This window comes from Corapipo altera, unplaced genomic scaffold (assembly GCF_003945725.1).
Source record: "Corapipo altera isolate COAL_440 unplaced genomic scaffold, ASM394572v1 53, whole genome shotgun sequence".
NCBI classification, from domain to species: domain Eukaryota; kingdom Metazoa; phylum Chordata; class Aves; order Passeriformes; family Pipridae; genus Corapipo; species Corapipo altera.
The window spans coordinates 3373911-3388108 of record NW_020884900.1 but is presented as its reverse complement, the minus strand read 5'-3'; the positions used below and the strand labels follow the sequence as shown (position 1 = coordinate 3388108).

The window sequence follows — 14198 nt, the reverse complement described above, 5'->3', positions numbered from 1 at the left end:
CTAAGAAGCAAATGCACCACTTTGTCCAGGTCTGTATTTCTTAGAGCAGCTGAGCAAAGCCCAGGTGATTCAGACACAAAGCTTCGTGTCCAGCAGCTCACACTGCAGGGCAGTAAAAGACAGGAGTTTCCCCACTGGCTGTGTACCCTGTCCCAGGGTTTCCCCCTTTCCCAGTGGAGCTCCATGCAGCTCCAGGCAGTGGTGAAATGAAGTAAAGCACATGAATCTCATCTGAGGATGAAAGCACAACTGCAGCAGCTCCCAGACAGAGGCCAACCAGGACCCGTACCACAGCACTTTTTGTTAACCACTCTGCAAAGGAGACATAACACACCCTTTGGTTGCAATTATTTTTTAATGGAAAAGACTAATCAATGTTTTACATAAATATCAATTAGTGACAACAAGTCAGTTGAGTAAGTAAAGGAATACATACCTCCCAAGTTTTAAAGGCCCATAATGAACTGACAAAGTAGCACACAATGACAACTACAAGGAATTCATTAGAAGAGGTGGGCTGCACGTCAATCACCTTCATAAAATTCAACTGCTAATCACATCAGGCTATTACTGGAGTAGTCACAGTGCAGTCCTCCCATACAGCAACAAGGACACATTTGAAAGGGACAGTGGACTTCCAAAACACCTTTCTGCCTCCAGCAGAAAGCCCTGGCTATGAAAGTACAAAAGCCTCAAGTGGTTTGCTGATGTTAAGCCCTTTCAGGGTCTGGTTTCAGATGTGCAGTGTCCCCTTCTCAGACTAAAAACTTATTTTTAAACAAATGCACAGGTTCGATCAGACAGGAATGTGTTCACACTGCAGAGTGGTACCAAGGTCAGATCTTGATAATAATTTCTTTTCTACAGGGTTGTGAAGAACTCAACTTCCATTCCCAGGCAGGCTGCAGAAGGAGAGGCTATTTTCATAAAGAGCATTTTGTTAAGTGAATAGAAACTACACCAGAAACTACAAAACTTCGGTTTTTCATGATCCATATTTCCGTCTAACATCTCTGCATTCTTTCCTATGGGCTCAAACTGCTAAACATCTGAAGAGGTATTGCTCATATTATGTCCACAGCTATAAGGATGTGAGTTACTGGACCCCACTTTCACATGCATAATCACAGGGAAATCCACAGATTAAATACCTTTAAACTGCATCAGTGGGAGCCACACAGTTTGCCAAGTTTGTATTTCCCAATGAAACAGCATAACATCAATCTGCTGAAAGGCATCTGATTCCCCAAATATTACCTTTAAATATTATATGGCTAAGATGCCTGCTTTGCAGTGGTTCAGTCAATAAAAACTCATTATGAATTACCTTGAAGAAACATACACATTCCATTTTACAGCTTTTCCAGTGACATTCAAATAGTTATTAAATGCTGGGGACAAGGCAGGGTCTGATCTCCTGGTGAATGAAAATCAACACCCTACCCTACCATATTCCCTGAATGGCTCAAAAATTTGCAAGAAAAGTTTTCATTTAAAAATAAGTTACCAATTCTCCTGTTGCATGCCAGGTCCCATAAATCTATGTCCTTTTCAAAATCTGGACTACACATACGCAGCTGGGAGATGCACCAATACAAGATGCAAATGAAGCCTTCGAAGTTGGCAACTGCTCAATAAAAGAAATCGCTTCCCAATACAGCCTAAGTTACCTTGCAATGCCCATAAGCTGGAATGCAATGCATGACAAAGTTGTAGCAGCTGAAAGGAACAGCAGCACTTCCAAAGTCACTGCCAAAGGTGGACGTTTCACAGCACCAGGAAGATTTTGCTTTATACTTGCACTGGCTTCAACATACTTCAAGTGACAACCCACGAAAGAAGATCCTTGTATCCCCATAACAGACAGGAATTTGCCAACACCTCTATAGCATCAGATTGCTTACGCTCAGTGGGTTTACATTTCAGAATTAATCATAACAAAAAGGCATCTTCTGCACCATAACTCTGTTATATGAGTAATCTTTCTTTTTGTTATAATTTTAGAAGAAAAAGCAGACGGCCGAACACAAAACACGAGAACTCAGCTGGCTGCAGTCACTCAGCACTGTGCGACTGATGGCAGGAAGGGGATGATTCGACACTTCCAGTTCTTCACATCTAAACAAATTTAAAATGGGGTTACTCTCTTTGATAAATAGAAGGCAACACTTTGGCAGAAATAACATGTATAAGATACCCTGGGGGGGGGGGGGAAATTATACTAAAATTCCTCCTAGAATGAGTATCTTGCCTTTTAGGGTTTGAAGTGCTCCTGCCAAGGACTATTTTCATCAATTTCAAAAACAATGACAAAGAGTTATTGTCAGAAAGGAAAAAGGTGATGTCAGTTGTAAATACATTACTGCCTGGAAATGTACACGTTAATTGCACATTTTAGTTCCAATCCAAGTGACCAAGTGTCAATCAGTTGAGTGATTTACACAAGAACATAAGTCATTCCTTCTGTGGCTTGTTATCAAAAGAGGAGGAATAATGACAAAGGAGAATGGTCCAAGCTATTGAAAAGGTCTATTGGGAGGAAATTACAACACTGCTAAGCATTACATTTAAAGAACTGAAGATGACCATTAGTTGCCAGTGTCCGTGTTCTGTACCCCCAAGTCATGTTTAGGCTCAGCTGTTCTAACACACTCTGTGCATCCTACCTGTAAAGGAGATCGATACAGCCACTTTTCGTTATCTCCACTGAGTTTCATACAGGCAAAAAGGTCACAAACTGTAGGAAGGCCAAAGTCCTGAAAGAGAAGTCACCTTAATTACTGATCCCCAAACGCAAATACATTCTGATTTCTCTTCAAATTCTCTTAAGTGTTCAAAAACAAAACCAAAACTGACTTCTGAGTCTTTGAGATTAATACTGTCTTCATTTAGTATAACATTGTTTTGTGTTAAGTTACTAATAATCATGAAAATATTAGAAGAGCTAAGAAACCTAAAACTGTCACTCAGTATTACCCAGAAGAGCTATGAAATTGGAAGAGAAGTCATTAGAGAAAGACAATAAACCCAGCACATAAGACAGAGCAGTAACAAGTTTATGCTCACTTGTGCTTTCTTGCGCAGAAGCCATTTATCTTCCGCTGGAGGCGGGTTTGCATTTTCCAGGTCATTTGAACTCAACACCCAACTGTTCACATTCAAGGGGAGGTGGAATGGAGCCAGGAGGTCTAGGAAAGGACTCTTGAAACTCTTGTCTGCTTTTTCCCGACTCGCCTTTTCTTCTGCGCTTTCTGCTCTGTGCTCAGCCTTGGCCAGCCAGCTCGTCAGAGGCCTTTCCAGCAATACTTTCAAGGGTTCTGCGATCTCTGCCGAATAATCCACTTTCTCTGCACTCACGGGCTCCCCTGTGAGCTGCTGTGTGGGGTTCAGCCAGGTACTGGCAGCAGACTTGCTCTTCTCATACTCAGGGTCTGGTGTATCTTTCTGGCTGACTGGAACTCCATTTTTATCCTTCCAATCCTTCTTCAGAAGCCATTTGCAAAGAGCCTCTTTTCCACAGTTTTCATCACACACACATTCTGAAAAGCTGGCACACAGCTCATTAGCTTTGCACACATCTTCCACTTTAAAGGGGGCCTGGGGATGTTGAAGAAGCCAAGCATTTACAGGAGATGTAGTGGGTGATTTCTTTCCATCAAGATGCTCATTCAGGCACTTCAGATTTCCCAGGTTCTCAATTTCCACATTTTTGATCTGGCTGCCACGACAACTGGTACATGTTTCAGCTTTGAGGAGCCAATCACTCAAATTGCATTCTTCCCTAAAAGGTTTAAACTCACACTTCCATTTCTCATCTGAAGCAGTATTTCCATTTTCTGTGTCAGCAGTAATCAGCCAGTCAGAAAGGTCCATCTCTTCTTGTCCAAGGTATTCCAGTTCCTCCACCTTTTCAATAGTGGAAAAGGATGAACTGGAAGTAGTGGTGGAGTCCTTGCGGCCAGGGGAGTCTGTCTTCCCAGCAACATCACACTGCTGATTCTGCAGGAGCCAGTTCTCCAAATCTTTCAGATTTCCCCAGGCTTGTTCAGAATAACAAACTTTGGAAGAATTCAAATCCTAGTAAAGACACATTGAAATACATCTGTTGAGACTAAAAGACAAAGTTCAGTAACTGTTTGCATAGTTACAGCTTGGAGCATCCAGACAGTAAGTGCCAAAGGATTAGCTGAACATGAAGCAGAATAAAGAGAATTACAGAAGGTTTAATTCCCACCATATTCTGCCTGCTATCAGATACTCTGCTTTCCCCTCTGTTAAAAACTAGGTTAAGTGCAAAAGGCTTACCTGGCTGGGCTCTGACACACATTTTTGTGTAACCCATTCCTCAAGATTGGTGCTGGGAACATACGGAGCCTGGTGAGCAGCCACGGGTCTGCTTCCCAGCAGCCAGTCTGCAAGGGAGGCACTCACTGTGCCACACAGTGTCTTCTGCTGAGAAACAATGTTGTTGGTCATGAGAATGTCTAATTGCTGAGGCAATCTATGGTGAACATCAACATACATCAGTATTTCTGCACCAAAAGAAAAACCAGTCCCTTACAAAAAAAGTAAATCTTCAATTGCCTGTATGACTTGAAGCCACTGCACTGATTGTTTTGTGACCCCGGATTCTTCAGAGAGCAAGAAAGGGAAGAAACAATGTCTAAAACACAGAGCTCTGAGATGTGTAACCCAGCCACCACCCTGCTCCTGGCCCCAATTCCCATTACTGATTTGCTGCCCTCCTTCACTGACGTGGTGCAGAGCCCAACATAACATTTCTCAATGAATTTCTGCATTAAAAGGAATTGGATAGTTCCAAGTCCTGACCTGACAACATCAAGCAACATTCAATTAAAAAATGCTGACTGACAGTCACACCCCACATATCCTTTCATAATATGTTCTTGCATGGCTGTTCCTGGAGCAGCTACAACATCGGATCACTGGTGCTCACCACAGCCACTGTTACTGAATACTCGAGCACCTTTAACAAACATAAGTCGCTACTCAAGCTCACAAAACGTGCTTGAGTTCTCCTCTTCCCTTTAATGCAATTAAACACAGACACAAGTTCTAATCTTACCTGCTCACAGTTCATCAGGGCACAGTTCTGCCCCGGGAACCAGGGAGATGCATTCTCTCTCTCTGAGGTTTGCTGAAAGAAAAGTAAAAGTTAATCTCAATCTCCATTTTGTCCAGTTTCAAGGATGAATTCTACAATAAAGCAGAAGTAAACTGCAGTTACAACTGGTCAGTGCTTTGTGGCTAACCATGTTCTCAACATTTACAAACAGAATGGAGAAAGATTTACTAAAAAATACTCCCTTCAGTTCACTTCCTTTAAGAGCATTTTCTCCAATAATACGGGAAATATGCTGCTTATATAAGAATCCCAAAACACTATTATCACAGAAAGTGATAATTTTAACTATTAGTTAATTGAACATTTTAACTATTACTGTCTAAAGAAAACTGTAACATTAATTTCCAGTTGGTGGAATACAGCAGTCATTCCCTCAGCCTCTGTCAAAATATACTAAAATAACACGTACATGAGCAGATAACTAAACTCAGTGAAACTGGGAACTACATGCAACAGTTAATTATACAGCTAAAACCATATGACTCATGCACAGGTTCCATTCAAGCTGTAACTAGTAGAACTATCTTGGAATTTATCCCACTACTTTTCGAGGCAAATATTCCAACCCAGGGAAGTCTTGGTGCTTACCATTGTTTTAATGGAACCAAATGAGGTAATAGCCTGGCGAAGGTAAGAGGTGTCAGCCTCAAAATTCAGGATGGAAGACTCTTCTGGTTTAAGTGTAAGACCTTCCAGTCTGAAAGAGTAAGACAACAGTTACTGAAAGGAAAAAAATTACAGTTTTCTTCTGCTGTCCTGTTTTGGAAGTCACTCCATTATTTCATACAAAGGCTTCCTAGCTGACTTGGTACTAATTAGGTAAAAAAAAAATTATTACTTTCATAAAAGAAAGAGATGCCTATCCATAAACCACAGAACAGAATAAATAGCCAGCAAAACACGAGTTTCATCTCCTTATTTCAGTTGCCATCATCAACTAATATTTGAAATAATCTGCACAAATGAGTACCTCCCTGCTTGTTATAGTCCTGTTTTTCAATCTAAGATTAAAAAAAAAACCAAACATGAGAGGAATCATCTCAGACTGCTTCAAGTATCTTATTTCTAGGAACCATTAAAAAATGTAGTAATAGTGAGTGAGATCTATTATTAGCTCTATTAAAATTTAAAAAAAAAAAAAATCAGACTAAATTCATAAATCCAAATAAAACCAACTGTGTTGATAAAATATAAATAAAATATATTTACCTCTCCAGGCACACTGAGATCTGGTTTGCTAGTTCATTGCTATAGGAGCGTTCCAGCTGATGAATAAGGCAATTGAACTGTCCCAAATACTGCACGGAAGACAAAACACACATTATTGTTTCAGCTTCTAGGATTAGAATTGAGGAAACACTTTCAAGGACAAAGTTCCCTCAAAAATCCAGTGCAACACGTGACCACAAGGCACTTTCCAAGCCTTACCCAGTAGAGCTGCTGTGCCTGCTGCTGCAAGGCCTCCTCCTTGAGCTGCTGGATGAGATCCACCTGCTCGAAGAGCCAGACCTCGCGGCTGCGCAGGCATTCCAGGTGCCGGCTGATGTGGCTGTGGATCTTCGCTTTGACCTGCAAGGCAACACCCACCACTTCTAGAACATCTGCCAAACAGGGTCAACAAACATGTGCTGCGCTGATGACAAGATGCTGTTTGTCACAGGTAGGTGACAAGTACTGCTGGAGCAACTTATTTCTCAAAAACTAACCACAGTCATCCACAGCGCCACAAAACTCAGGTTAGTAAAAGTTCCAAAGCTACCTTTAGAGAAGCAAAAAAGAACAGTGATACTTCCAATATCTCTCTATTCTAATGTTTCAACCAACAGCTTTAGGAAACTCTGCATGCCTAAGCTTTTAATACAGGAATTTATCAACAGCATGACCAAATGACACAGCAACATGCTTGCAAGTCTCTAGGGAAATTTCAGATCATCAAGACAACAGTAAGTACTCTGGAATAACAAACTGTCATTACAGTAATGTTAGTTATTAAAATATTTTTTAAAAATAATTTAAAATTACCTCCCGCCAGTTCTCCTTAATCTGCTGTTCAGCTTTGACAATTCCAGATATAGCTGTTTCCAAGTCCTTCTTTGCTTGAAAGCACTTTGCCAGAGTCTCACTGCTGCAGGAATTTCTATTTCTATCTTGTGGTGGACTCATTCTTGAAGTGTTCCTAAAACACAGTGGAAAAACAATTTCTTAATAGTTTCTATTCCTCTTTTAATGGAAGAGGAAGGGCATCATATGAAGAGCCATCTGCTCAACTTCACTATAAAGGTGAACAAAAAAACTCCAAGACCCTGCATGGATGGAAGTTTTCCAGACACAGAAAAAGCTTTCTCCAGGAGCAACAATGGCCTCTCTAACACCTCGGCCCACGGAATTTGCACAACTGCAGGAAAACCCACAGATATTTAACAACAGCTTCAACCACAGGAGCTTGGGCAATCCTCCCCTCCCAGTCACCTTGCTCTGGCCTTTATGTCTTGCCAGCAGAACTCCAGAGCTGAGGGGCTGATTCAGGGAGGGTTCCACAGCAATCCCAGAGCTGGGGGAGAATGGCCCAGCCAGGGGCAGGAAATGTTTCAGTCACCCCTTTTTCAGCTGCAGGCAAATGAACTGGCTCCCATAAATCAGAAAATTCCAATACAGCTCCATGAACTGAACACACAAGTATTGCTCCACAGATCACTCTTTACTAAGCTGCAAAGGCCAAAATTTAGGGCAGCTCCCGATATTTTTGTCCTGGTCACAGCAGCAGCAACTTACTTCAAGTTACTGTAGCTTCAGCACAGCCTCAAGTAAAAGGGGCTCAGACACAAAATTTCTGCTGAAGTCAGACTGGTAAGGATTCTGCAAGTAAAGGGGAAAAGATAGTATGGGTTTTTTTTTAAAAAATGGGAAAGATCATTGTAAGCATTTTTTCTAAGCAGTGGTGTTTCATTACTGAAGAGTTTCAACTCTCCTCAATCCCAACCATGGGATTCCTGAAGCACTAATGAAACATTCACAGTAAAGGTTCTATTTAAAACAAGTCCTCAGCAATGACAGCTATGGAATTCCCAGCAGAACTAACTGAAGTGTACACATGCCCATCTAAAATGTCACAGATTTTACCACTCCTCTGGAGGGAACTGAAAAGAGTGTTTTGAATACGATAAGACGACCACGGAGCTTGTGTTACTGAGCAGCTACTTCAGCTGCACTTTCCAAGCCCCACTGCAACCCAAAAATCCTTCTACAGCAAAGACCCACCAGACAGATATGTGTGTTTCAGAGAGCAGAGGGCTGGGAGTGGCTTGCACATGGAAGCTGACAGAAAAAGCAAGGTTTGCTGTGGGGCAGGAGCAGAGGCTGCATCTCCCTTGGTTCCCTCAACACCACGGGCTTCTTCTTTCTCCTGCCCCCAGACATGAGACATGGAGCAGGCACAGGAGCTACCCAAAGACCCTGCACACAACTCAGTCCCATCCTCACCATAACATCTCATCTTCTAGGAAGTGCAGAGCACAACTTCAGAAGTGAACTTGAATGTATTTTTGAAGCTTATGCTATTCTACACCAAATTAGACAGGGTGCAGAAATCAAAAATACATCATTCCCCATGCTGCACTATAAATTCTGGTTTTGTCCCTGTATTTGCACATTCACAGGTGCAATATATAACTCTGTAAGGTTTCAAGATCTTCACCATGCTAGCAATGTTCAGTAAAAGGTAATCTTTCTCCTCACAACTGTCCTTAGACTTTATCTTGCTTGTCAACTCTCATGTACAACCTACAGGAAAATGTAACTGGGAGCCCTAGTTCTCAAATGTAATCTAACAAATGTTTATGCAAAGGCAGCAATACACCCAGCCAAGGAAACAAGGGCATTAGATACATTAAAACCTATCCTATACTCACAAGTAAACAACAAAATAATCATATTGTTTGTTATTTCCTTTATTATATTCTTACATAACAACCCAGTCAAAGTCTGAAAGGCTAAATATAACTGCCATATTTGCTCACATGGCAGATAATGTACTTACAACTTCTGTGAAAATTATTTTAAGCTCTGTACGTACAAATACCAAGCCCAAAGAATGCTGTGTTACCAAGTATGTGTTTTCTGGATTTACATGAGGGAATTGAGCTCAGTGCCTGAAGAAATGCTACTTTTTCATACTCTGCATTAGCAACTTCATACTGGTACAGTCAAAATTAAGAAGCTTATACATGCTTCTCTAATGATTTCTTAAACTACTGTTTATTGCTTTTCTGTTTTTTCATTTGATTGCACGAGACTCTCTCCAAAATGTGTACAGAGAGAATGAATGCTGCCTTCCTCCAGCCAGCCAACTCCTCTTAAAATGGCTGTTCTCATGCTTTGTCAAAAATTAGGCAGTAAAACTCACATGACAGCTGAGGATTAGAGCCAATCCACCCTTCTTTTCAATTTCCACAAGCCTCTAACAAAACTAAGTGGGGGTAACCACCTCGTTTTCCAGTTACCCCCCAATAGCACTGGGAGTTAAAGCCGTTTTCATTTCCCATGCTCTGACACTACCGGGATCATACACTTCAGCTCAACAGTAACAAAACACAATTACTTCTGCAAGAGGACACGTGGCTGCAACACAGTCACCTTTTTTGGCAATTTCCGTGCCATCTGTTTCCAAGCACACGGGGGTCCCCTCCAGGGGTACGTGACTCACGGGATGCACACCCCCCACCAGCCGAGCTCGCACTTACTTTCCGAGCGCAGGAAGCAATCCCTCAGCGTCCTGTTTATCACGCCGCTCCCATTCCCAGCCCCCGCTCCGCAGAGGCTCGGCCTCGGGAACGCTCTCGGGCGGTCACGCGCGACTGCTCCCGCTGCGGATTCCGCTCCAGAGCCCCGCTGGCTGGAGCGGACGGGCCCCGCCCCGGCCCCGAGCCCTTATCGGGGTGGCCCAGCCCGCGCCCCGCCCCGGGCACCGCGCCCGCCCGAGCCGCACGTCGGCAGCGCCGGGGAGGGACCGGGCCGGACCCAACACCGGCCCTGCTCCGCTCAGCCTGAACACCCAGGGCCTCCGAGCGTCCCACCGGCAGCTCAAACCGCGAAACCACAACGTTTTGCAACAAATCCCGCTGTTCGTTGCAAGTTCAGGAGTGTGGCAATGTGACTTCTCCACACAAGAAACGCAACAAAGCAAACCCAGCCCCCAAGGCTCAAGGGCTGCTGGCCGGCACAGTTCAACCTCCCGTCCGCCCCGGCCATGCACAGCCCAGCAGCGAGGATCCCCACCCAGCACTGCGCCTGGCACTGCCAGAAACAGGGACAATAGATCGCTTGGGTGCAGTTAGCTCCTGGAAGGACCACAATGACACTCTCACACGCACACAGTTATTGTCACATCCACTCCTGCGTCCACAATTCCACACAGCCGAGGAAAGCACACAGGACAGCCTGGGTTGGAAAGGGCCTTGCAGATCATCCAGTTCCAACCCCTCTGCCATGGGCACGGACACCTCTCACTGGACCAGGCTGCTCAGCGCCCCATCCAGCCTGGCCTTGAACACTCCCAGGGATGGGCCACACACATGTACTTGCCAGTACAGAATCAGTCAAAATATTACAGCCACGAAACCAAAAATAGTGCCTGAATGAGGCAGGAAGGTGATATTATTGTTCCTAATCATAAAATAACTACCAGTTCTTGCAGGAAGATTTTTGGCTTGCTAGAGCTGTCATCACAAAGACCCTGGAGCCAAATCCTGGTCACAGTATTACTTCTCCTGGTGCTCTGTGCAACCTCCCTGGCTGCTTGCCCTCCACTCCTGAGGTGTTACTTCCCATATTTGTCTTTTACTTTACTTGTAGGTCAGAAACTGATGGACAAAAATTTAGCTTTTAATTAAGTATCTGGTGGCTGGGGAGCAGAGGAGGACGGGATAACCCTGCCTTGCCTGCACAGGCTGCAAATAGGTCAGCAGGAAACTGGTTTTACCAGCTTTTCACTTTCAGCACAACCATCCCCGCTGCCCTTGGGAAGAGCATTGTTTTCCACTGCAAATGAGTGTGGAATCACCTCAAAAAGAGATGAACTGGGAAAAAACTTCTGAAGGGAACGAATCCTCACATCAAACAGGCTCTGTTTATAAATGTGGAATGATTTCTTCCAATCAGCTGGACAAGGCTGCTCCAAAGCCCTGTCTGACCTGACTTCATGTGGTTTTAAACCCACTGGCTTGTTTGAACTGAAATCCCCAAGGATTTCACTCTTACCCCACCAAAAAACAGTAGTTCCTTTTAAGTAACTGTCCCAAATTAGGTACGTGGGAGTTGTGGTCAGGGAGTGAAGTGCTGTAAGTACACGAGCTGAGTCTCAGAAATTTCCATTTGATTCCAAGCACAACAAGCATTTTGTACAGTACAGCATCAGCATCACGCGTCAGGATCTGTGTGGAGCTCCTGCTGGGGGGATTATTTTCCCCCAAAACAAGTAGGTACCACCCTACTGTATAAGTTACAAGCCACATGAAGGAAAAAAAATGACCCCTGGCAGTTGTGAGTAAGAGAGAAAGTGAAATTAACACCTTAAGGAATAGTAATAAATGTTTCAGGTAATACATTCTCTAAAATTCAGTTAGTTTTTACCTCCTGCACAGTGTATGATCTGTGCCACAGACCTGAACACCTTTTCAGCCTGTTTTAGCCCCAGAAGAGCACAGTCATTGCACAAAGCACTGGTACAGACACCCTCACAAGAGTTGGGCTCTGTAGAGTTACAAGTCGCCAGTGCAGCTGAGACGAGAAGTCTGGTCACCATTTAATCCCATCTATTGTAAATATACGTTTTATGCACAGCACACAAGTGAAATCACAAAGTATCTGAAAATGAAGGCCTGAAATCTCTATGCTGTAATTACTGACAATACCAAAGTATATGTCCCAGAGTGGGAAAGACAAACTGTTATCTTAACAGAGATTGCACATTTCAACACAACTGTCTTCCAGGCTTTTGCATTTAAAAACCCTTGGAAAACAAGTGACAAATCCCTGGCTCTGCCTGAGGCATATGGCCTCAGAGATAGCACTGCCACGCTCTCAGCACATCCATCCCTCCAACGCTGTGCATTTGCAGCGTGGTTCACAGCGGTTTTCACACGACTGCCAGGGAAAAACCCTGCCGTGACTGCACACCTTACCCAAACCCCCGAGGAGGGCAACCTCGTTGCTCTCTCAGCTTTTCCCGTTAATGTCACCCACGAACACCGAGGTTAAAGCCGAAAGAACGCACAGCAGCCCCTCTGGGAGCTCTGGCCCACACCAGCTACCAGGCACCGAGCAACACGGGTCTGACAAACTTCCAGCGCCGGCGCGGGACAGCCCCGCCATTCGGGACACCAGTGCTTATGTAACCTCCCAGGAGCGCCGCCGCTCACAGAAGATTTTGGCTTCGCGATGAAAGCAGTGACCTTAGGAGCGCCTGCAGCACACTCCCTCGGGGGCACGAAGGGAAAGCGAGACCAGCACAAAACCCCCGCGTCTTTCGTGTTCCACGTCCGCCCTCCGCCCATTTCCCGACCGGCCGGCCCGCGCCAGGCCGGCCCGACCGCGCGCTTCCCGCTGCGCGGCACGGGATCCCGCTCGGGATTCCCCACTGGATCCCTCCCGGCATTCCCGTCGGGACTCCCGGCGGGATCCCGCGCGGATCCCCCCCTCCCGCTCCCCCGTCCGCCCCTCACCGCGGCCCGCGCGCCGCTCCCTCACCAGCCCCGTCCGCCCTCCGCCGGCACGCGACACCGCCGCGCGCTCTCGCGAGAGCGCCGTCCCCTTGCGCGCCAGCGCCCCCTGCCGGCCCGGCGGAGCGGCGGCGGGGCAGCGGGGAGGGGGAGAGGGGAGAGGGGTTTCTCCGCACAGACACCGGGAATGACATCCAAAGCACCGGGAATGGCATCCGACCCGGCACGGTGGGTCCCCCAAGGACAGAATGGATCTGGGTGGCCTGGGTCTTTCTAGTGGGCGCTGGGAAATTCCCAAGGTGCGCGGCTTGGTTTGGCCTCACACAGCACAGTTCTTGGGTTTGCCTTTTCCCTCCCGGCGTGAAGCACAGCAGGACGATTCCCAGTACTGCCAGCTGAGAAAAGCACCCAGCTACTGCCCGGGCAGGGAGCACTGGTGCTGCCCGTGCTCCAGAGCGCGATCGCCAAGCGCTGCCTTGTGCGGGTGTTTGCACAGCGCTGAGAGCCCGACAGAGAGTGCACGGGGGCTTCAAAAGGAAAACGCTTCAACTGGAAAGGGCTTCAGATGGAAATCTGAGTGTCTGTGCAGCTCTGAGTGCATGTGGTACCCGAGTCACCATTTCCCACACATTTCCTCCCCTGGGCACGGACCAAGGAGCCCGTTCTTTTGAACAGGACCTTACTCGTGGTTACCAGTGCAAGTAATTTAGTGCTGACCTAAGTGGAAGTCAGACGCCCAGACCCAGATATGATGTTAATCCTAGGAACCTGTGTTTCAGGTATTTGGCTTCCTTGTCTAAACACGAAGGAGACACAGGATGTGTTATATAATCGTCCTCTGTGTATTTGGATTTGAGAGGAAAAATAATACCAACCTTGCCTGACCTTGGAAAACCAGCAGTGCTCATACACCTGTTGTGTACACCATCCAGTTACACAGTGTGACTGGCCCGAGGAAAGAGAGCAGCCTCTCCTGGGTAGGCAGGGAGAACAGACAAAGTGGTTTGCTGGCATGCCTTCCATGGGCTTCACCAAGGCCATCCCATAATCCAGGTGGTTTGAGTGCTTTTTGTGGAACCACTCTGCAGCTCCTTCATGTGGTACACTCTGTGTGGATTCATTGTGGTTAAGGTTATGCCTTCCTAGGAGGATTTGCCTGTTGGATACATCTTCCATCTCGCCCTTAAAGGATGTCAAGGAACCATATGCACATTTTAATGGTCTCTTTCCTCCCACCATTGATGGCAGTACATGCTGTTCCTCCCTCAGCCATATCCTGTGCCACACCAGATGTGCCTTTTTACCCAAAGCTGCATAGCATAATCAGCATAAAAAGA

General features: G+C 45.6%; 1 protein-coding gene across 5 annotated transcripts; it reads right to left on the bottom strand.

Annotated features, from left to right (window-relative positions):
* Positions 1-336: 336 nt before the first annotated feature.
* Positions 337-12937, bottom strand: NCOA4 (nuclear receptor coactivator 4). 5 transcript variants are annotated; one of them, XM_027649432.1, is made up of 11 exons: positions 9886-10050; positions 7919-8002; positions 7169-7322; positions 6575-6715; positions 6356-6444; positions 5735-5843; positions 5087-5158; positions 4306-4452; positions 3067-4077; positions 2667-2756; positions 337-2118 (listed from the first exon to the last, which is right to left on the bottom strand). In XM_027649432.1, the coding sequence occupies exons 3-11, from the start codon at positions 7307-7309 to the stop codon at positions 2113-2115; spliced, it is 1806 nt and encodes a 601-aa protein (XP_027505233.1). In that variant the 5' UTR covers positions 7310-7322; positions 7919-8002; positions 9886-10050; the 3' UTR covers positions 337-2112. The 5 variants fall into 5 exon arrangements, with proteins under 5 accessions (XP_027505233.1, XP_027505235.1, XP_027505232.1 ...); XM_027649434.1 differs by lacking the exons at positions 7919-8002; positions 9886-10050 and adding an exon at positions 12890-12937; XM_027649431.1 differs by lacking the exons at positions 7919-8002; positions 9886-10050 and adding an exon at positions 12865-12921.
* Positions 12938-14198: the final 1261 nt, after the last annotated feature.

Excerpts from the sequence above, each read along its gene's own strand:
- NCOA4 (XM_027649434.1), bottom strand. The coding sequence starts at position 7,309 with ATGAGTCCACCACAAGATAGAAATAGAAATTCCTGCAGCAGTGAGACT. Across the intron at positions 5,844-6,355 it reads ATCTCAGTGTGCCTGGAGAG|ACTGGAAGGTCTTACACTTA; the intron begins GTAAATATATTT and ends TTACTCTTTCAG. Across the intron at positions 4,453-5,086 it reads CCCTGATGAACTGTGAGCAG|CAGAAGACACTGTGTGGCAC; the intron begins GTAAGATTAGAA and ends ATTGTTTCTCAG.